This window comes from Coffea eugenioides, chromosome 2, assembly GCF_003713205.1.
Source record: "Coffea eugenioides isolate CCC68of chromosome 2, Ceug_1.0, whole genome shotgun sequence".
NCBI lineage: Eukaryota > Viridiplantae > Streptophyta > Magnoliopsida > Gentianales > Rubiaceae > Coffea > Coffea eugenioides.
The window spans coordinates 23,539,182-23,563,153 of record NC_040036.1 but is presented as its reverse complement, the minus strand read 5'-3'; the positions used below and the strand labels follow the sequence as shown (position 1 = coordinate 23,563,153).

At 36.6% G+C, this 23,972-nt stretch overlaps 2 protein-coding genes across 2 annotated transcripts; one reads left to right on the top strand and one right to left on the bottom strand.

Annotated features, from left to right (window-relative positions):
* The first annotated feature begins 2,373 nt into the window (after positions 1–2,373).
* On the top strand, positions 2,374–18,401 carry LOC113759286 (separase). Its single transcript, XM_027301853.1, has 28 exons — positions 2,374–3,041; positions 3,299–3,470; positions 3,558–3,665; positions 4,632–4,760; positions 4,850–5,250; positions 5,389–5,506; positions 5,671–5,796; positions 6,767–7,066; positions 7,145–7,258; positions 7,418–7,639; positions 7,766–7,896; positions 8,007–8,190; positions 8,295–8,654; positions 8,765–8,812; positions 8,911–9,000; positions 9,892–10,152; positions 10,277–10,400; positions 10,527–11,333; positions 12,363–12,594; positions 13,056–13,158; positions 13,492–13,686; positions 14,135–14,190; positions 14,279–14,505; positions 14,932–15,151; positions 15,756–16,140; positions 17,119–17,358; positions 17,580–17,667; positions 17,803–18,401. Exons 1-28 carry the CDS (start codon positions 2,374–2,376, stop codon positions 18,324–18,326), a joined length of 6,633 nt encoding a protein of 2,210 aa, XP_027157654.1. The 3' UTR covers positions 18,327–18,401.
* Positions 18,402–18,937: 536 nt separating this feature from the next.
* Positions 18,938–22,768, bottom strand: LOC113761425. The gene is made up of 2 exons (XM_027304407.1): positions 22,466–22,768; positions 18,938–20,368 (listed from the first exon to the last, which is right to left on the bottom strand). Exon 2 carries the CDS (start codon positions 20,353–20,355, stop codon positions 19,225–19,227), a length of 1,131 nt encoding a protein of 376 aa, XP_027160208.1. The 5' UTR covers positions 20,356–20,368; positions 22,466–22,768; the 3' UTR covers positions 18,938–19,224.
* Between the last annotated feature and the right edge of the window lie 1,204 nt (positions 22,769–23,972).

The window sequence follows — 23,972 nt, the reverse complement described above, 5'->3', positions numbered from 1 at the left end:
TTTTTAAACCCATGTATATATCTATTCGATTTCACTTGAACAGTACGAATAATATGTAATATATCTCTATTTGATTTCACATGCTATCTGTACTGTTCATGTGAAATCAAATAGATATATACATGGATTTTAAAAAAATTATTCATACACATGATCAATAAAAGATGAAAAAATTCATTTTGAAAAATGTGAATGATAAAAAAATTCATTTTGTGAAATGTAAGGGACGAAAAAATTTAGTTTATGAAATGTGAGGGATTATGAATCGAATTATATCAAATTTGATTTGATAATTTTGCCCTTAAAATATGATCACGTGCAAGGCACGTGGTGAATTCCGACAAAAAACTAGTCGGAAACCTAAGTAGGGATCAAAATTGACCAATGCAAATTTGTAAGGGACGTAAAATTACATTTTTAAAAGTGAGGGACGAAAAAAATTATTTTACAAAATGTGAGGGACGTTTTGAACGATTTTTTCTTTTTTTCTGTAAATTAAACATGTATACCTATTCTTAAGGTCAATTCGAAAAGGTGGTTGTATTATTTATAATGCTACCCTATTGTGGAATTTTAATCACGGTAAAGTTTGCATGTGTCTTCCCTTTTGTCCAAAAATTGAATTTTATTTGGAAAAACTATAGATGTTTGGCGTGTGTGGTTAAAGAGAATTTTTAGATGCTTGTAATGAACAAATAAATAAATATAAACTTAAGGTACTGTGCATATTAAGTAATATTAAAGAAATATAGTTTCTACTGAAAACCATTATGAAATGCTGAGTGTAAATGTTAAAAAAATAACGCAATCTTGGAAGCCAAAAGAGGGAAAACAGAAGAATTGAAAGAACCATAATTGATACTAAGGCAATAATTTAGAAGCATGCCCACTTTTATTGGGCGTTTAATTGGGATGTAAACAGTGTCTTATTGCTGGTAGATAAGTTGTTGAGTTACAAACATGGGGAAGCAGATGTTGATATAATTATAAGTGTTTCGGACAATTGAAATGGAGTTATACTGCAATTATCAAAGTTATCAACAAAGTGACTCTATTTTAATTACATAATAACCCTATTTCAGTAATTGCACAAAAACACATGCTTATATGAATTGGACAAAATGCATAAATGATCGCCAAATAAGCCCACGTTCCACAAATACCCAGATGTGTCTATAAATACAAACTTTAAATGTACAAACATGGGGGTTTTAATGTAAAAACACCCAAACACGTGCTGCAATCAGTTGTATCAAAATGTTGAAAAAAGCAACATATTTTTAAAATTTCCAAAATGCCCCCGCCCATGCAGTTAAAATTCAACTCCCTCTTTTACCAAAACTCAATATTATATAGTATAAGATATTGTACGTACGATCATCAAATCATTTTGGCATTAGACTAGCTACAAAAAACATACATGGACTTTTGTTGAATTTTGAAATATCAATAGCAAAAGAAGGGGAAAAATGGAGCTTTTTAGGCCTTATAAGGAGAAATGTATGATCAGATAATTGAATAAAAAATCTCACAATAATTAATGTCTCTACAAATTATGTTAATTAAATCTGAGTTTTGGGGACTTTTATTCTCTTTTAAGAAAAGTAAAAGAAGATAACTATTAATGTCTAGTGCTCAAAATAAGGCATTGGAAATAGGATAAAGCCTATCACACTAGGTTCATGAACTATCAACTGAAAATGCAATTTGAACGTAACGTTTTCACGAATATTCACAATTAAAATGTGTTTGAATAGCAAAAAATAATCCTAAATATTATTTTACTTATATTACATATACAATTTTCAATTAATCTAAAAAACATTACATTAGAAAAAATAATTTCTCATCCAAACACACTAATGTATCATGGCCATAAATGACAAAACTCTCATTTGAAGGCCTTTAACAGGATTAGTATCATGCTTTCAACTCGTGAACATATGTGATACGGGAATGTGCTATTTACAGGGGCGAAAATAATATTGAATTTGTTTGGATATGAGTTTATTTGGATGATTTATTTGAGATAATTACTGTATCACTTTTTATAATGTGATATATATGAAATAAAAAATAATTTAAAAAATAAAAAATAAAAAAAATTTGTAAATTAAATTATTTTATCTGAAATCATCTCGATTCAATCAAACCCCACTGCTACTGAACGTTACAGCGCGGCAGCCAGGGATCAGGTCCCTTAGCCATACACCTCAAAAGTCAAAGCTGGTTTTGAATATAATCCAAGGCGCCTAACTTTCCCGCTCATCCACTTTTTTCCAGTTGTTTTTCAAGTCCACCATCACTCATCTTCAGATTTCCCAACCCTTCTTCACCACCACTTCCACGACCACCGTGACGGCAGAGCAATCAATGAACTCCGCCGTGGAGTCCTCCCTACTCTCCAAACTTCAGTCCTCCGTAGATCTTGCCGACATTTATACCCTCTTCTCCAGCTACCTCCACCCATTCAAACCCCACCTAGCACCCAAAAAACCCTCGTCAAGGCCCCCCAAAACCCTAGAAACCACCACCATTCGATCTCTTGCGAAGCAATTCCTCCCATTTCTTAACAATTCCATCTCTTTTCTCCCCAAACGACTTTCCTCCGAAGCCCAAGCCACAAGCCCCAACAAGATTTCCCGCGATTCAGCCTTTAAACTGTTCGATGTTTACCGCCTCTGCCTCAACTGCCTACATTTGGTCTCTTCGCAGTTAGAGTGTAAGACTTACGCTATTTACCTTCAACAGCTTCGACTAGTTCACTGTTTGGAGGCGTGGGAATTGTATAAAGAGGCGGAAACAGAATGTTTCTCAGTGTTAGATGGTCTTAGAGGGATCAATTCTGGGAAATCGGGGGCAAAGTTCAAGAAACTCTTGCTGCCAAGGTTGGACGAAGAGGACGCGGATCAATTATTTGCTGGTCTGGTTGTGGAGACCGTCGTCAGATTGACGAAATGTGCTTTGGTGAATCAAAGTAAAGATGGGAATGATTATAAGCGAGTTATAGCTTTGATTCATGAAGCCACACCTTGGTTTGAGTAAGATTCTCTCGCCGTCTATTTGTTGGTCTCTTCCTTCCCATATGAATACTAATCTACACCGCAATTTGTGCACATGCAAGTGTGTTGTGTGCTCAAATGAAACAATCTTATTGTTCAAAATGCATTGCTATTTTCGGGATTGCATTTGCCTGTTGGTTTGAGGGCCTATGGACGTAATTGTCGTTATAATAGTCGTAGCTTTAGAGTGATGGGGTCGTTTATTGACAGGATTTGTTTTAATTTTGATGGTTCAGTGTTTTAGATGGCAATGCATATGAGAAATGGCATAAGGTACTTCTTGGGCATATATCTAAAATTGCTGTGAAGTTGGTTGAGGAACTGGAGTTTTTTGATCTAGAGTTGGTGCTCGAATTTTGTGATGTGACCTTTTCTGTGTTCAAAAGATCTCAAGATCAAGTTTACAAGGTGAAATACAGATTATTATATGTTTGAGCTTTTGATTTATGTGATGGATATATGTCTAATTGTTTTTTTTTTTGGGTCCCTTGACAGTTGGCTTTGAGAATATGCTGTTGCCTTTTCTCAAAAAAGAGTTGCCAATTGTCTTATATCATTGGCATACTAAATTTTGTGTTGAGCACCTTAGCTTCTGATTGCAAGGTAATGAAAGACTAATTAATGAACAAGTTTTCTTCCTTAATTTTTCAATACCATTTGTTTTGCTGTTGTTTAAATTTGAGATTAGTTGCTGATTTTTGTTAATTTAGAGTTAAATTTGGAAATTATTTACTCTTTGAAGCAATTGGATGCTTCTAATTTGCAAAATCCACTGAATATGGGTGGAATAACTTAAGTGAAGTATTAGGTTCAAGAGTGTTGCTAAACCAATTCCTAATAATGTTGTACCAACTTAATGGCCAATGTGTCTAACATTAAACTGGAGGTATGAAGGCTGAGTGACTTGATTTCCCATTTTTTTCTCCAGAGGCTGGTTACATTTAAGCAAATTGATTTGTTTCTATAGACCTTGCAACTTGATTTATCTTTTTTTTAAGTTGAACTTCTCTTCTTGCCCCCTTAGTTTGAACTTCTTTTTTGCCATCTTTCCAGCTTCCATCCTCACCTGTTTAGTTGCTTGCTTTTATTGTAACTCTTTGTTCTTCCCTATGCAATAAAAAATCAGTGATTGTTGTTTAGTAGTTCATTTAGAGATATTTTTTCAGTTCCTGGCTAGAGATTGGATGTATGCTTATTGCAGTAGTTTTCAGAAAGCTCACCTTGGCTTGAATTTTTTAGGTTCTAGAGTAGATCTTTCAATTCATTAATGATGGTTATATTACTGTACTACAAGCAACTTACTACACAGAATGCCTGTTTTTCATAATTGTATTTTGTTCTGTACTATAGAGGTTATTAAGCGATCTCCAGTAGCTATCTTGGACAAAGAAATCTTTGGTGCAATATTCATCACAATAAACAGCAATTAATGCAGTTTGACACTTATTGTAATTATATAGATCAGATGACTGTCCAATTATTCATTGTCTTGAGAATGTTGAATTCAGCAATGAGTTATACTTTATTGAAGTGAGTTTTCATTAGCTATAATTTAATTTTAATCAACAGCTCAACGTGGATTACACAATAATGGAGTTTTTGGAGATTGTCCATTATTGTGCTCAAAGATGTCAGAATGCATCTCCAGCAGTTTGTTCTGCTGTTGCAGAACAGTTAAATAGGTTAGCTGGTTCTCAGGTTTGTCATAGTTCATTTCTATGTTATAGTCCTTTTCTCTGCTGGGAATAGTGCTCTTATTAGTAAAATACATTTGACTTTTTCTGAAGGCTATACCACTAATTGGCTCTACAATGGCGCTTTATTCTGCTGGATTGTTAATCTTTTCATTTGACTGTCAATCAAGAATTGATGAATCTACAACCCGAAGATCCACAGGATTTTTCCTTGATGATGAAGAGATGCTCCAACAATTGCCCATCTATCTCGATTTGATGAAAGAATTTTTCGATATTGGAGGCAGTAGGAATGGCTTGTCAAAGAAACAAATTTCACACGTGCTATGTTATTGTAATGTTCTCAAATTCTTGTGCCAACCATTTGCTAGTTTCATTGTTAAAGAGAGGAAAGAGATATTTGCTGTAAGAAATCATGCAATCTTTATTACCAATCTAAAAATCATCCAGGATGTGTTCAATCAGTTCTGCTACATTTGTCGCCAGTTTTGTGGGTAAGCGCCATGTGTCAAAGTCTTAATTGTTGCAGTAAAGATTATAAATTATACTATTTTTAGAAACAGTATAAATTATAAACATGCACTTTCTGCTGTTCTTTTAAGCTTTGGATGCATCTTGTTTCTTGTATGCAGCACAGGTGCAAACAGTAATGTATCTGTGAACTGTTCATCTGATGATAATACCAAAGTGATAACTCATGTATCTGTTGCTACTTTTGCTCTCTCTCTCAAAACAGGATATCACATTAAGGTGCGCATTGCAAACTATGTTGCCCAAGTAGGGTAATTGTAATGAATTAGATGTTGGTTATTGTTGCTCTTTGCGATTTTCATTGTTAATCAATGTTGTCTTGATATTTTTATTGGTATATCAGAATAATCATATTAAGAACTATGCTTGTCATTTGTGTTCAGGAAAGTGAGAACCTTGTGAAGTATGTTGCTTCAAGTGATTGGATTGAGGCTGATGGATTCAAGTATCTCTTTGCCTCACTCTACAATGTTGCTGTTGTTTTATATAGGAATAAGCAAATGAAGGAGGTAGATGCACACAAAGATACTGTTTTCAGTAACATGAAACACAATACTACTACCATGCTAAGTAATGTGCTGTTTGTATGAATGAAAGCTGGCATATTTAATATCCCTATTTTTGGGTTTGATTTTGCTTTTCTTCTTACTAATGTTCTGTAATAGTTTTCTGGAATTTTTATCCAGATTCTGTGAATTGAAAAGTTTATTGGTAATTTGTGATTAATGGCATCCAGTTATCAGCTTTTCTAGTGGTTTAACCGGTTCTTCAGTGCTTCTGCAATTATGTTGTTTGTTGATAAAAAGAATTTTTATTTGGAGTTAATAGTTTCATACTTTTCATGTGAAAGTGCTGCTTCATGAAGTCAATGAATCTTGTTTGATGTGAATACAATTCCCAGTTATGTGGTCTGGAAATTGAGATTTTGCAACCTCTTTCTCTCTGATTGATCTAGATGATGAATTATTGTCTCATGCAGGAAAATTTGAGAATGCTACATAGTAATTCAAACATTTAATTGTGGGTATTACTGTGAATAGGTAGCTCTAATTGATTCTAGGTATCCATGAATAGAAAACTTCTTGTTGGTGTGTTCAGTTATTCAGATTGTAGGATTTCATAACGCAAAATGTCCTTTTCTTTGTGACAGGTGATTTGTTGGTTCTTATACTAATGAATCTCGAAAGTTATTTCAGATGTTAGATGATTAATCTTTAGTTCTGTTAAAGTCTGGAACAGGATTTTGTTATTCATGCTTGTCTTAAATGTATTCAATGAAATCCTAACTATTTTTTGCTGTGGTGATTGCCATTTCTTTTCTTCATGTGCATGATACTATAAGTTATGAGTCTCTAAACCTTGAATTTGACTAACTTTTTGGTGAATGTAATCTGGTTATGTACCAACAATATGGAATCCTGTGTTCATGAACTTCTAGATGCTTTGGCTTCCATCAAGTAGTTTTTCCACCTTTCTCAGGCTTCAAAAGCTCTAACACTAAGCTGCAAGGCATCCTGGAATCATGTAGTATATCATTGCAAATCCAGTGAGTTTCGGGGAGATCAGTCAGGACATTGTTTTAGAGCTTTTGTGGATGGGGCCATGAATTTGGTCAATGACACATCTGAAAAAACAGCCTTTCTATTGGACCTACTTTTTGAAAACAATCAATGTAAGATTAACAGACAGCTCAAAGATAGCCTTGAAAAATGGTGTATTGCAGAATATATGTTCAAATCACTTCCACCCCCTTTAGCTTTAGTCAGACGTTGGGTAAAGGTAACTTATAAATGCCTCCTTATTTGTCTTTTACAAATTCTGAGCATATTCAGAATCTTACTTTTCTCATTTTTTCAGATACAAAATAAACTCTGTAAGAATTTAAGTGAGCATAGCGCACCAACTTTGTATTGTTTGCTTTCATCATCAGTAAATGTGTCTGAAAGGGCTCTCGGTGTACTATTGGAGCAGGTTTGGCTTCTTTTTTCCTTTAATGGCTGAGTTTGATAATTCTCTCTATCTCTCTCCCCCACACACACAGTCTCACTCTCTTCTATTTTTGCATTCTATACACCTTTTTACTTGTATTTGTTGAAACAATGTTGATCATTTCTGGTAAACCTTTATCAGGAACTAGTTGCCTATAAAGCAAAGAGTGCTGTGGATCCAAGATTTTGTCTGAAAATGCGAATGAAGATCATAGGCATCCTTTTGGAGAAAATATACATCTCTAGTGATACCTATGTCCAGAGGTCAAGAATTCTAATTACAAAAGGAGAGGAATACCGAGAACTTGGAATTGAAAGTCTGGATGAGTGCATACAGTGTTTATGTGATGCAATTTTGTTATTAGTAAGCTTTATCTTCAATGATGCTCTTCCTCTTCTTTTTAGCCCCCTTTAGGTTCTTGAATTTTGATTTGGAATCCTGTGGTTTCTTTCTTGTGGTTGTGGTGGTCTGAAATTGTTAATCATCCAGAGGGACTTCTGTGATAGAAATTCAAAGTATGATGGTCAAGCTCTCCATCTGATGGCCTGCGCTTATTGTTTACGTGCATTGTCTGCACAGGAGAAAATTGAAGCAAACTCAAAGGTGTTATTGCTTAAAAGGCTAGTCTCCAGCATTGAGTAGTATATGTTAAGGGGTTTTTATCTATATGGATCATTTTTCCAAAAAATTGTTTCTTTATTTAATTTCCACCTGCTTTTGTCATGAGCAGCTACTTTGAAGATATTCATGCTGCTGTTAATCTGTGGTTGCATCGACATCAAAGCATTGCTTCTAATCATTGCAATACTCTCGAAGATGTACTACAGTTGTTTCACCAGAAGGTTCACCCCCTTCTGTCTTTTGAGAGCATGTTAAAGTTGTTGTATCATGTTCTTGATTTTTTAGCTATAAAGGTAAACTTTGTACCTTACCAACTCTGAATCTGTACAGTAAACATCATGTCTGTCAACATCTTTAGACAAATATGGTCTAATTAGTGGTCCTGTATTTGTTCCAGGGCTATATGGAAATTCATGCAGACATATATGAGATAATTATTCAATTGTTCAAATGGAAGAAACTTCCTTTGGAGGAGGTTCTAATTATGCTATGGAGAAGTAGAAGGGTTGGACATGCCATCTGTGCTTCACCTATAAGCGAAACCTTAGTCTCAAAGTTGTCACAGCATTATGGTAAAGTTTCTGAGTTTATTGGGTATTGGATAAAATGTATGCAGCCTTCACATGCGCTGCTAGTTGGATTCAAACAAAGGTTCTTTTCAACATTACCTGTCTCTGCGCAAAACTCATTTGAACATGAAAGTCTAGAGATCACAGATGATGAAATCAAGTCAGTTGCTTCTGATCCTACTTTCCATGTAAGGCCTTTAACATGTTGGCGAAGTATTGCTGCACATTATTATTTTTTGTTTGTTTGTGTGTTCTTGCTTGAGGAACTTGTTGACCTTTTTGCCTTTTCTCTTGCCAGGTTTCTATAGAAGAAGTCAAACTTGCTGCTTCTGATCTTACTTCCCCTGTGAGTCCCTCTTGAGAAAGAATTTGCATTTCCTTTCCTTTATGCAGCTCTAATAGTGTCCTCAGACCTTTTAAACCTGAAAGTTTTTCTTGTCTTAGGTGCCTGAATCCAGCACTGGATGTTTTCTTTCTGCACATCTCTACTATGACTTGAGTGAAAGATTAATTATGCAAGGACAAGTAGTTGAGGTATCCTAACCAGTCGCTACCATAATGATGTTTATTCAGTTTTAATTTGCATTTTGCTGGAAGAAGGAACTAGTTGGTAATTATCAGTGCATCTTGCTGGCTTAGAGAGAGACAGCGAAATCCAGATTCATTACTTTCTGTTTGGGTCTTGAAAACAAGATTAATGAACCTGGGAAAATGATGGAATGACTTCTGCCTTTTATGAGATCTCAATTGTTTTCCTATATATGGAATAGCTTTTGGTTTTTGTGTATTGCAATGATGTTATTATAGGGGATTATACAATTAGCATGAACAGGTTATAGGGAAGAAACTAAAAGGAAATCTTTACTTGCTTCTCCAGAAAGAATAAGGCTTACACTTATCCCATATTTAAGTTGGAATTTATTGTGTCTATGCTTCAGAACAAAAGAATAATGCCCATACCCCTGAATACTAAAGGTCAAATGTCTTGACAAAGGAGCCCTTCGTGCTTGTTGAAGAGATACAGGGCAATTTCAAAGCCTTATGTCTTGATGGTTGGTGTAATTTCTTAGCATTGTGTTGATGGTTCGTCCAATTTTTCAGCCTTAGTCACTGTGATCTATGATGTATTTAACAATTAGCTAAAATAAGTGATGTATAATCATAAAGTGGATGTCTTAATTTCTTCAATTTGATAATTGCTGATTATCCAGGGCAGTAAGTTGATAAGAGATTTCACACAATTTAGCCTAAAATACTTGTAACTTGCAATGTGGGCCAGCAGAAATCTTAACCTTCTGATCAGCTAGTTGTTTTCTGGTGATTTCTGGTTAATCTATAATGTTCCTGAAATAATTATATTCTTGAAACTGGCATGCTAATTTTGGTTCATATCCGACCATTTTGATAAGTTTTTTGGATTTTCAGGCTCTTTCATATGCAAGGGAAGCCTACCAATGTCGTACTAAACTCTTGCGAGAGAAATTCTTATATTCTGTAAAGAATCAGGCTGAGATTAATCATGAAAATGGAGATGGCACCCAAAGGCATTGCTATAGCCTTGAAAACTTCCAAATGCACAATTTAGTGGCTACTGAAGCTTGGAATTATGGTGCTCCATGTGATTTTGAGAGCTTTGTTTTGACTTCTTGGAATATACTTCAGTGTTATCTTGAAAGCACACTGCAGGTTTTTTTTTTCCCGTCATTTATTAGGAACTTGAATCCAACAAATTGCACACACTCTTTTTACAGCAAGAGTTGCGATTGTTCCACTGAGGGTACTTTTTTCAATGACTACTTTGTTGTAACAGGTAGCAAATATTCATGAGATACTCGGAGAGGCATTGGAAGCTGAAGCTCTTCTACTGTGGGGAAAAGAAATTGCCATTCGTCAGTGTCTGCCCCTTTTTGTGATTTCTTTTACTTCAATGCTAGGTACTGAATTCTTTAACTGCTTATTTCATTTGTCATGCAAGGCTTGTGCCTGGGAAATCTCTGGACTTTTCCTGGCTACAAAGGAGATTGGACAGTGTATTTAGTTACTGGTTGCAATTTTGTCAGGGAAGCTCTACCACAAAAGGATGCTCTGGGAATTGGCAGAAAGGGAACTAAAAGCTGCTTCACAGCTCATGGCTGACAACTGCAACATGATTTCTTGCTCAAAGTGCAGGATGCTTCTGGAGTGTACCATTTATCAACAACTGGGGGATTTGTACAAAAGCCATTTGTGCAGTAACATGACTAATCCTTCTTTTGAGATGTTATCTTATGCTGTAGAAAAGTACAGATCAGCCTTGCATAAGTTGAATAATTTTGAGTGGGATTATTCTACCGGTAGTTTTCCAGATGCAACTGGTGAGCAGGATGAGTATAGAACTAGAAGCTCATTTTTCAGCTGTTCGATAGATCCTTTGGATACAATAGAGCTCCCTTCCAAAAATGAATTGCCCGACACAAAAACTCAAATGAAAAGACCTAGGAAGACTAAAAAAGATGACAAAGCTTCCTCACTGCATGGACAGTGCTTGGTTGCAGGCCATCATTTGAGGATGACTCGATCTAGATGTCGGTCTTTGCAAAAAAGTGGTGGAAGTCTATCAAGCAGTGATCAATGTGGGCCTCCCATAAAGTCAAACAATGATCACTTGTTTGCTTCTAATGTTGCACCTAATCAAAGAGGACTCTTATCAGAAGCTAAATTGTCTCTTGATGACTTTGCATGTGAAATCACAAGGTTTTGCAACAAAATCAAATGTTGGCATTGTCTTGCTCTTGAAGCCCTCAAGTCTAAGTCTTTGACAGATTTTGTGCATATGAACTGGGACCTCGTCCACAGACGGAGCTCCTTAACTTTGCTCATCAGCATAGGTACAGTAAAACCCCAAGAAAAATCCTTGCTATGTTTATGGTGCAATACTTGTCTTGGGAGTTGCATATTGTGTACTGTAATATTGTGTATTTGGTCTTGAGCATCTTCAATAATGTTGAAAGCCAGATAAAGCAGTTGCATCTAACTGGTTTATATTTCTTTATATGTCTAAATTGCTGTTGCTGAAATTACTTGAGCTTTGGTTTTAGAGCTTGTCTTTAACAATCTTTCTTCACTGGGTGTGTGAATTGGGTTTCCAACATTAGGGACTCTAGGGTGTCATTTCTGGGGCAACCAATCTAGTGGCAGAAGAGATAATATTAGACCATATTTGTTGCTAAAGTTTGTCAGAGTTTTCATAGTTTGAGGGAACCATGATCAACATGTTCTTTCTCTGGTTCTAGCTAAATATCTATAAGTATTTTAATTGTGATACCTGCACATGATATCATATTGAAATGCTGAAATGCCACTATTGCTCTGTCTACTGCTTCTAGCACGTATGCCTGTCAAAAAAAGGATAGACAGATCGGATTACCACTAAATCATTTTCAGAGAAAATGGATTGCATATTTGTCTGGTTAATTTTAAGTTGAGCATCTATTACAGTTTGAACCTGAAGCAATGCTTGTGTTCCAGCACTTCTGGTAGAATGTTGGTCAGGTTCTTTTTGAGTATACTTGGACAAAGATGGGCATAGTGATATTAGTTGTGAGTGTAGCATGAGTTGAAATTTATCGTTTGACTTAAACTAACTAGGACTTAATGCATGTGTTGCTGCACGGACTAGGACTTAATGCATGTGTTGCTGCATGGCTGCTAGAATATTTGGTAATGTAGTATTTGCATATGCTTGGACAAACATGGAGATAGTCATGCTAGGCTGATACTCGCTGTGTACAAAGCATCTAAAAACATAAATTTCAGTTCTAAATTAACATTTTTGTTTGTCACTTTCATTGCTTATTTCTTTTCTTGTTCACTAGTCTGGAAACTTTTACACCATGCATGTTCTCTGTTGGCTACAGGGCAATGTTTGGGCACTTATGCTGATGACCATAATGCACATAAGATTGTTTTGATGAGTGTATCACTGCTGGGGAATCCATCCTGTCCAAAGTACTCTTCATTTTCCTCTATGTCCTTAATTGATTCAATCAATAAGGATATCCAAGGAGATGTATTTGCTGTTGAGCATGCAATGCTACTTTACAATATCTGCCGGATTGCTGTGAAACACTACTCTTTTGGGTTTGCCAGGTATATGTTGCAGAGTATAACTCAATAATCTGTCTATCCAACACATTATACTATGTGCATACATCTCTTACATGCTATGTCATGAAGGTCAACTTAATAGCCAGTAGTCACTGATATTTTTGTCAAAATTAATGGAGTTCCATTTGATTTAAAATTCACAAGAGTGAGAACAACTTTAGGAGTTAACTGGTTATATGACTAAGAAGGTTGTAGCTGTTTAAATGAGCTCTTTTTTTTTTGTGGAAATAAGTTCTGGTTTAGGCACATATGGGATACCTTATAGAGATAACAATTCCAGTTGAAATGATGTTATTCTTTTCTGTATAATTTGTTCCTACTTGTTTCTTTGTGATTATTTTCGATTTGCCTGATAGATGAGGATTGCCTTCACACTGGTGCTTCTTGAGCCCATCTAATATTTGTGTGCTACTCTGTCTCACTTTTTCTCTTATGTCAACCAGGGAGAATGGTTGCCAATTGTCATGTATTGGGATTCCCAGAATCTTTTCTTGGTTGAAGCTGGCATTTATGCTCTGCTGTCAAGTTCCCTTACTTTCTCAGAAGGTTAGGTCTTTTCAGAGCTTTATATTTTTTCATGCTTTGAACCAACTTAGATACAGCAGATTCAGGCTTGATACGATGACCATGCCATATATTGCCTCTTGGCTTATTATTAATGAAATCACTGGTTGGTTAGTTATTAGAATTTAGTGATAATGGTTCCCATCGTGTACCAGTATGGGACACCACGATCATGCATTAATCTGCCAATGACAGTTTCTGACAATCAGATTTGAATTTGGATTGGTCTAACATAGGTTAACTGTGGTGTCTTACCTTCCATTTAGTTAGATAGCATTTGGTAATTGACATCCAACCCAAAATGCAATGCAACAGGTTTCCAGGTTGCTTACTGTGCTCTACATGCTTTCGACCTCAGTTGAGGCTTTTTCTATGTCACCTGATGAAGCAGTTTCTCAAAGTCACTGGGCTACATTTTTCCACCAAGCTTCGATTGGTAGTCATTTTAACCAGCAGCTACTTTCTAGCATGATGAGGAAGCCAAAAGTTGAAGGCATGATGGGTCTTGAGGTATGCGTTCTGATATATGCTTTGTTCTTCTGCAGTAGTGTGTTGGTATCTCTTTGATGTTTTGTTGATTTCTTTGAATTTTCTGCTTTTACTATACCACCGTTTGGTAGGCACCATACTGGGCTTTGCTTGCCCTTCATTAGATCTACAACCATCTTTGTGGACAGGAAAAATGGTGCTGACCTTTTGTTTCCTTAGTAAGTTTTGAGGCAGTTATGACAGACTGCCTTTGGTTGGTCTGAAACTGTTAATTCTTGAACTCTGGCCTCTCTGTTTCATGATTTTCTTGTTGCTACAGCAGACTTTCGGCTGTTAAAAACATGATTTCTGGTCTAATGTGCATATTTTCTGCTCATAATAGCTCTTCTTATTTACTTCTACTGAGTTGCATATTGTTTTGAATGCTAACAGTGTTTCCTGATATTCATTCCTCGTGTTTCTGTTACAGGATTGTTCTTTTTCTAGCTCAAATTTTGTTTCCCTCAGTGCCATTAGCTTCCTCAGGTTTTGATTTGCCTTGTTGGGAGAATTTTTCACTATTTTACAAAGTTCAGTCATTTCCATGTTTCTAAGATCTTTCTTCCTGATGCAGGCTTGCACCTGATTCACTAGAAGGTTTGGGCAAATATGTGATGAGATTCTTCCAGGAACTCCCTTGCACTACCATAATCTGTATTAGTGTTATAGGAGGTGCTGATGCCATTCTGTTGAGAGAGCTATTGTGTTGTACCTCTGCTCGAGCATGGATCCTCTTGTCCCGCTTGAATTCTAAAAGCCATCCCATATTCCTAGTTCTGCCTATAGAATCACTGTTAGAAGGTAACCATGCTTGCGTTTTTTAAGTTGGCTTTGAAAATGTTTGAGCCAAATGAGGACTAAAAGAGTTGAATATCGATAAGAATGTTCTGATATCCTGAATAAAGGAGTAATTTTGACAAAAAGAACTTCAACATTGAGAATGCCTTGGTAAAGTTTACCCTATGTTGGATAATTGGAAAACTAGCATGGATGGCATTGAAATCTGTTCACTATTTTCAAATTAACGTACACAGTTGTCTTAAATGCTTTTTAGCTTATTATGTAAAATTGGAAATCATCAGTTTATAATCTGCATGTTTAATTCAACTTTGAGTCACCAAAATTGGTGTCTCCTTGTGTAACCTGGGAGAATACTATATACAGGATCTCTTATAAGACATTAATATCAGGCTACCCCTTTTCACTTGTCTGATACTTTGTTTGCAGAAGCATCATTTGATATTTCCCTACAAGGCGAAGATTTTGTCAGCCAGTGGCGCTGTCCATGGGTCTATACCGTGGTGGATGAAATTGCCCCAGCTTTCAGATCTATACTAAGGGAGAATTACTTGTCTTCAGCATCTCCAAAAGAAGACTCTACAAGCAACAGGGTACTATGGTGGTCACAGAGGAAAAGGCTTGATGATTGCTTTGGTAAATTTTTGCAGTAAGTCTTTCTCCCCCTGGAAATATAATTCTGCCTGCACTAAGGAGAAATGAATGTGTGCATTGTCATTTGAGACTTTTTCATTTGTTTGTGATCAATCATACAACTGATTAAGATGGATCTCAAATATAATCTGACTGCAATGTCTATTTTTCTTAGGTAATGTCTAATTTGGTTTAAAGTAAATCTCAATGAGTTTTAGCAAGAGAAAAATCTGGAGTGTTTATGTGATGGGGACCTCATGCAATGTTATATCTAAGTTGTAAATGACAGTGATATCTGTTGTCTAGATTGGAATGAAGAGGACGGTTACTTGTATACATACACACATGCATATGTATGTATGCAAACACATGCATATACACATATTTGCATGTGTTTGTATATATGTATATGTATATTACACCATTAGCTTCGATGAAAGCCATATTCCATGCCCTTGCAACTTGGTTGCGTGGGAATCTTTCCCTTATTAGGCTTCCCTATTCTATGTTATACCGTAATTATTGGCTTAAGCAATTGTTTTCCTGAATTTGATAAGATCCTTTTGAAATCCTGATGTTTATGGTAAGCAATGTTACAATACAGCATCTTTTTGACTCAGGTACTTGGAAGATTCATGGCTAGGTCCTTGGAAATACTTACTGTTAGGGGATTGTTTGGACAGCAAACATGTCAAGTCTCTGGGAAAGAATCTAATGGATAGTCTTTTGCACAAATGTAAAGTGAATGTTGATAAGGATCTTGCTGAAGTTATTCTTGGTGGTGCTTTGTATTCTTCTGAAATAAGAGAATGTGGGTTACAGCTTATTATTAACAAAGGATGTTACATTGGTGGATGTTGTGAGGCATTATCCAATGCGTCTACTGAAGTCAGAAGACTTTCCCTGGAAGTGTTTGAGACAATCCTTGAAACAGGACTTGCACTTGCAGAGACTGAAAGCCTTGGCCGGAAGCCTGTCACTCTTGTTTTGGACTCTGCGGTGCAGGTGCGATTTGGGTATCTCTCACTTACTGTTTACTTCAGTGTTTTTTAACTCGTTTTTATCATTAAAAGTTTCCTGGAGCACTGTACTTAGGGGAAAGTTATGTGTGGGATTGACAGAGTCTATGAACAATATCAACCCCTTTGTTTGAATACGGTGAAAGTTATGTCAAAAAAACAAATTGCAATAAGATGAGATGAAGGAAAATGCACAATACTTTGTGTATCGTCAACAAAGTTATAAGGGAAATTGGTAGCAATAGATAGTTGAAGTTTCTGTAACAAAACTCTCCTACAAAATCCTGCAATTTGAGAGTACACTAAATGCTGGAAAGTGTAAAAAAGTAAAAAAAATTTCTACATTTCCTATCAACCTAACAGACATGAGAAAACATATTTTCCCTCAGCTTTCTACACTTCCCTCAGAACCAACTGCTCTGGAAGTGGAAGCTGAGAATATGGTAGGATTAGTTTTTGAAACTGGAACCCTCTCTTGGTCCTATCATAATCTCAAAGACGTCCATTCTGACAATGATACTTTTAACTCAAATGATCTCGGGTTTCATATCTTGTTAGCAGAACTCTTTCATACCCCAAACTGGCACAGGTGAACAAGTCCCTTGGAAAACCAGCAAGAGGAAAGTTTAGTGTAATCAAAATATGGGTAAAATAATGATTAAAACAGTTTTAAAAGGCTAATTGGGTAGATCTTTTGGTAGTTTTTTGAATTGTAAAGTGAACCACAGTAAGATTGATATATGCTTGGATAATCTGATTGACATTAACTGCAAGTATTAACAAAATAACATAAGCTTGTTTGTTCTTCAACTACCCTAGCTGGATACAGCTCAATCAGGTACTTGAGTGACTTGTGCAGTCGGTGACGAATCATACCATGTTCATTTACATATTTTTTTTGGAATAAAAGGATGAAAGGAAAGGCAATTTCTAGATCTAGTAATTGATCAAAAACTCCATGCAGATGCTTCCTTGGGAGAGTCTACCAATACTAAGAAATGAAGAAGTCTATCGCATGCCTTCTGTTGGCAGTATCTGTACCACACTTGCTAGATGCCATCAGTATCAGGATCAGCTGCCTGAGCAGGGTGAAGCTTTCCCAGTTATAGATCCCTTGGATTCCTTTTATGTGTTGAATCCCAGTGGTGATCTTAGCCGCACACAGGTTGAATTTGAGAATTGGTTCAGAGATCAGAAGTTTGAGGTAATTATTTCTTGATTAGCTAGACAGTTGGAAAACAGGAATATGTAGTTCAAATTGCATTCAAATCTATGCTTTCTGGGAATAGACAACGATCATCTGTTCACGTGTGTCATTAGTCAAGTGTTTTTTACTGCATTGTACTAGTTTGCTACTTTTTATTTGAAACTTGAAATGCAAGGTCGTAGCATATACATCAAATGCTTGCTTGACTTGCTTTACAGGGGAAGACAGGAACTGTGCCTAAAAGTGAAGAATTGGTGGGGGCATTGAAAATCTATGACCTCTTCATTTATATTGGCCATGGAAGTGGTATGGATTATTTGAACTTTTTGCAATTGCTATGACTGGATAATGACTTCCGTGGCTAGTTTATCCTTATTCTTTGCATCTTTATAGACTACCTGTGTTGATAAATGACACTTGAATGTACCTGTTGAACTTCAGGATCCCAATATGTTAATGAACACGAGATTAAGAAGCTCAATAGATGTGCTGCTACTCTACTCATGGGTTGCTGTAGTGGATCTTTGTCTATGAGCGGATGTTATGCTCCCCATGGTACCCCACTCTGCTATCTCTTAGCTGGTTCTCCTGTTACAGTAGCAAATTTATGGGAAGTGACTGATAAGGACATTGATAGATTTGGTAAAGCTATGCTGGACGCATGGTTGAGAGAAAGATCGGTTGTTTCAGAGAGGTGCACTAGATGTGATATGCTCTTGGACAAATTTAAGTCCATAAATATCGGTGAGACTAGAGGAAATGGAAAAGAAAGAACAAGAAATAAATCACCTGATAGTTGTGTGAGTGTGTGTAGTACTTGTAACCGCAGACCCAAGATTGGTTCATTCATGGGGCAAGCTCGCAAAGCTTGTAATCTACCTTTCTTGATCGGAGCTTCTCCCGTTTGCTATGGTGTTCCGACAGGTATAGCTGAAAAGAAAAGAGTTGTCGTATTATCCCCCTGAAATTTGTTTGCCAGGGAATAGTTTCATTCTTTGACAAGCTTAGTATAATCTACAAGTCAATTTTACATTATTGTCCATGCGAACTCCAAAACCTCATTTTGCTTTTGAGTTGGCTTGCTAACTCCAGAAAATTCCAGCAATTTTCTTTTGAACGTGTGAGTGACTATGAGGATGATCGTGGAAAATGACCAAGGCACCGTTAGGATTTGAGTGGGAGGCAAAGAAATTGAAGGGATTTGACTTTTATTGTTTGGATTAATTTTTGAGAAAGGAAAAAATTTAATTATTTTGTTGAGTTATGATTTTTGTTTAAAAATAGGTGGAAACGGAGAGAAATAAAATTAATTTAATTTATAATTTTCCATTGATATTCTTTCCCTTCCTTTCCTTCAATCCAAACGGTGCCTAAGGGTCTAAAACGCATAATTAAACAAAGGAATTCGAATAATTAGACTGATGTCGAGTGGCTATGGATTCCGGGTCATAAATGAAAATTCAAACCAGTACTAGGGGATAAAATTCTTGCTCGGAGAAGAAAATAAAGGAAATGACGAACGCTGATGGAACAAAAACAGTTCTGAAGAAAAGCTCAGTGGAGAAGCCAAGACAAATATGGAAAGAGACGTAGAAGTTGAGATGTCAGGAACGAGGGTTGAGCGTTTGAAAAGAGAGAGGTACCCATAGACTTACAACTAAAAATTACAGAAGAATTACCTTTCTTCAACCCTCAAGGTTCTGGAATCACACCATCATACACCCCATCAAACCATGTAACATGAATCGGTGTTGGCAATATAAAGACAATGTCAGAAGTACAGCTAAATTTTTTTTCTATCACTAACTAGGTCCTAAAATTCACCCATCCTAAACTCTACATTTTCCAACCACCAATAAAACTTCATCTGCGGCTCCGATTGGCCTCCCTACGCCTCCGTCTCCTCCCAGAACGCCCTAAAAGGACTCTGCCTTGACTACGGAGACGATTCACAAGTGACAAACGATCACTGGCACGAGGAATAACTGCATTGTCATCATTGTCACTTTCACTGTCTTGATCTGAATAGTCAAAGCTCCCAATACGGGAGGTGCGACTACCTACCACAGTTCCTCCCTCCAATGTATGGTTAGAGTTCCTCTCCTGCCGCCTGATACCTCTATTTGATCCAATATTACCTGCAGGATCAATTCTCTGCAAAACAAGGAAGACGTTCCTCAAATTGCTTTCAATCCTTGCCAAACTGCTATCAACACCAAACTCAAAACCTTCACTTTGGTCCAGGTGATCATCATCAAAACCGTCTTCCTCATCCGAAATAAAACCATAATGACCTCCTTCAATCACGTAATCACCAAAAACGACTGCCCCTGGCATTGATGATGTTATTGTGCTGATAACATCCTCTCTTTCTCGCTCCCGCTCAAGCCTTCTCCATTTTTGTTCAAGAAGGGGATCCACCTCACGAGGTTTAGCAGAAGGGTGATCTGCCCTAACATGTTTCCGCAACTCCTTGTAAGTTCCTATAAATGAGCAGTTATCCTGCATACAGCTTCGTTTTTTAGCATTCAGATATTCTCGTGCCGGCTCAACCACTGTCCAGCCCTTCACTTGGCCCCGGCAAAGGGGACATGCAAGTTCAGTGACTTCACATTTATCAATGGGCCAACCAGACACTGGTGGAATCATGGCTGGGCTGTCAATTGTACCATCAAGATGTTGATTGTGATCAGCTGATGTCACTTTTGTGTAGGCTTTCCTATACTGGTCAAGGCAGTTGGAATAGCGAAAACTAGTTCCACACATATAGGGACGGCAACCTTTTTCATGTGAAGAACACAGAAGGAGAACAGCATTGTGGGGATACTCCATACATACAGAACAAGTGGCATCTTCCCAGTCTTTCTTGACAAGTGTTTTGGAGCATTTCTTCCGCTGCATCTTCTCAGACTGATTACCACATGGTAATGGGTATGGGGTTTGCCTGCACTGGCGAGAAGCAAACCTGCGTCTCCCCCTGGTACCTTTTGCCATTTCCTTAATAAATCTGCAAGTAAAATTGGAAACATCATCAAACAATATACCCTGTTGATAATGACAAACAAGAAAGCAATGTAGCACATCTCTAAAATCTACATTTGAAGCTCAACTACAAGTAACATCTCAAATCAATCTAGCACTGAACTATTAAATTATTGCACCAACCATCTTCCCCTACTACAAACAAGATTCACACAGCATCAATAAACACATGCATCAGAAAGCATATCACCATATGCAACAATTGTCAGTTGAATACAACAGTTATAAATTCACATTCGGCACAATTATCGACAGTGAATAGTGGGACATCATGAATAATATTCGAAGACCACAGAACATTTGGACATTTCACTTCAAGCACAAAAAAAGTTGTTGTACAATGTAAAAGAACATATCACATCTGGACAGGTCCAAATATAGTGAATATAAAGATGCATTTCAGGCAAAGAAATTACTACTAGTTTTTCATCAAAGACTATTTAACTAAATAACAGACTGATAATAAATTCGTCCAAGAGACAAGAAACACTCCTTTTTCCAAACAGGCATTTCTCAACTTATCTGAACAAATCCTGTAACCTTTGTATGACTCAAAAGATCATGTGAAAACAACAAACAATAGTTGATAACCACTACTGCTCCCACCATCATGATAAAGGGACATGCATCCTGCCTCTACGCACATAGAGGACCATCAGATCAGAAAATAAGTGTCCAAACTAACAAGCACTAGCTGCGCCTTGCTCGTTTGCAATTACAGACAAACTACCGCTTTCAAGCACAAGTCACCCTCTATTACACTCAAAAGAACTGCTTCCACACATCAATGATAGATGAAATACGTGATACAGCTTAAAAATATCAACATTCAAATAACTGAAAATTTTCAAATAACTACATAAAGATTGGTGGTTCAGGGCCCACATAAAAGACAAGATATTCCGAATTGCATCTAAGAGAACAAGACCATGTATTCTCGCTGTAAACTTGCTACCTATTTTCCAAACATGCTAATCTGATGCAATTGGAATTTACTAGAAAAGAGCCATAAAGCAAATGACCTGGTTGTATATAGATATATCATGCTTAGTAAAACATGTAGCAAACCAGTTTTCAATGTTTAGAGATTCTATGGCATTCAGTTAACAGATGGTAGAGGACAAAATTAACCAGCAACAATAAGCAGACAAACAGGTCAATTGGAGGCATGTATCCCTTAAACATATAAACTCTGAATAATAGAGATGCAGATGATCCAGAAAACAAAGATGACCTTAACAACTGGTCATTAATTCTTTCAGCAGCACAACAACTCAAGGTGTAAATGGGAGGACAAAAAAGTAGTACAAAAATATCGGTCTCTTCCAATTCTTTATCCAGTTTACTCTAGACTGCTTAACCTCACTGCCAGCCATCATTCATGAGTGAATAATTGACAATTAGAAAGTTCAGAATTTTTCTTTTTTTTTTTTATTATGCATATGCTACCCACCAACAAATCATCATTTCTCCCCAAATTATGGCACACAACGAACATGTCTTGAGTAATTCGATTCAATCAAACAACAATTGTAGCCAAATTATACCTTCATTCACCTCGAATAATTGACTATTGATCAGTACAACAAAAACAATGGCGAAACAAAGAATTAATCCTCCAACAAACATGCAATCTAAATTTGAGAAAAGCAAGCAAACCCACCTACGCACTTCGATCGTATCTGGATCTTACCGATATGAAATGAACCTAAGCATTCCTCATACATTCCCCCAAAAGAAAAAAATTTCAACCTTTTTATAGTATTGAGAGTGGCCGTATCAGAATAATACATCCAAATCACCGGATAACGTGCAAAACCCAAATAATCACGCGACTAGACAGTTAGATAATTGAATAAACTAATCGCGGTAATACAAATAAAATAATCCTGGACGAAAAAAGTAGCAAAGTTTGCTCATTTAAAAATTACAAAGAAAAATCTCCATTGCACATGGCTTCTGACATTTTTGCAATCCACATCTGAGATTCATCCAACTTAATATAATTAACACGAATTTACAAATACTAAAACCATCACAAATTCCATCCAATTCATCTTACCGGGATATTTCTTGAATTTGGATGATAGCGGGTGAAATTCGCGCAGAGAGTAACTGGAGGGATAATTTATACGGAGAGAGAAAGAGAGGAAGATACAGAGAGAGAGAAAAGGAAAAAGCTAGGGTTACGCATACGGAGAGGTCGAGGGAAAACAGAAATGAGAGAGCGCGGGCATTTTTCTAATTTTCCCTGTTCGCTGATGTTTTACTACTACAATTTTAAGAGTTGGAAATGGCAAAAATGAATGAATAAATAAATAAAGGAGTCAAAAGATGGGGAGAGAGAGAGAGATTATATTTAAAGGAAAAGCGAAGGGGAAGGGGGAACGGTTGATTTATGCGATTCGGCTGAGAGTTGTTTGTACGCTACTCTCTCAGTCACTGGTCCAACCAAGTTGGGAGAGAGAAGAAGAAGAAGGGGCTTTACTTTGGGGGATGGCAGTTTCACGCTCTCGTAGGGGAGAGTTAGATACACATTTCCGCCTGCGCAACCTAGCCACATTCTGTCGTCATGTTTAAATTTAATTAAAACTTTGATTATGTTGGATTTCAGCTTCAATATATATTCTAAATGAATACTACGAGATTTGATGCAGCAGTGAAAGCGTAAAAATAAGATTTGTTTCAAGAACAAAAAATTAGAAGTAAAATCTAAAGTCTAAATAACTCCTTGATAGGAGGACGATGAATCTTGAATTCAATGAATCTTTAAACTCAAGAAGTCCCTCGATTTTTTTTTTGAGTTATGATATTGAAATTTTAGTTGTAATAATATTTGGAACAAATTATTTGGATGGCCACTAAACTTTTGCTATCGTCGAGTTTTGGCCGCTGAACTATTAAAAGTCTAATTTAATCTCTAAAATGTATAAAGTTAAAACTCGATGTCATTCTGTTAAATTTAGTCGTTAAGATTGCCGATCTAACTGCCCGCGCGATTTCCAAAACAAAAGAAAAAGGCAATTTAGGAAGTTGAAGAGAGCACTTGTACCACTTCTTCCTCTGCCATGGATTTGGTTCTTCATCTTCCTTTTATTTCTGCTTAAACCCAAACATCAAACATTTGAGAAATGAAGAAAAACGAAACAACGAAGTGAATGAAGGGATTGAGAGTCATGACATCCTTTGAGGCTTGAGCTGCTCGTTTATCAAATTTTATGTTCTTATCTGCAAAAGGCATCCCATACATTTTGAGTCAGCCAGAGTACAGACAGAAACAGTACTTAAGTGTATTTTGCCTATACGTTCAATTTTGGCAACATTTCGAAACGTATCAACCGGCGGCCTATGGAAGAGAATCATGGGAACAAAAAAGCCAGTTGAAAGGTCTTATTTTAACTATATGAGATTTGTCTAGTAAAAAGAAAAAACAAATTATGAGTCTGCAAAAGACGATAAGAAGCAAGAGCAACCTAGAAGCGAGGAAAAACCGACCCGGCCTCTTTTCTTGAAGCGCCCTGCTTTATGCTTTGGACTCATTTCAAGTGAAAGTGAAACTTTTTAGGAGC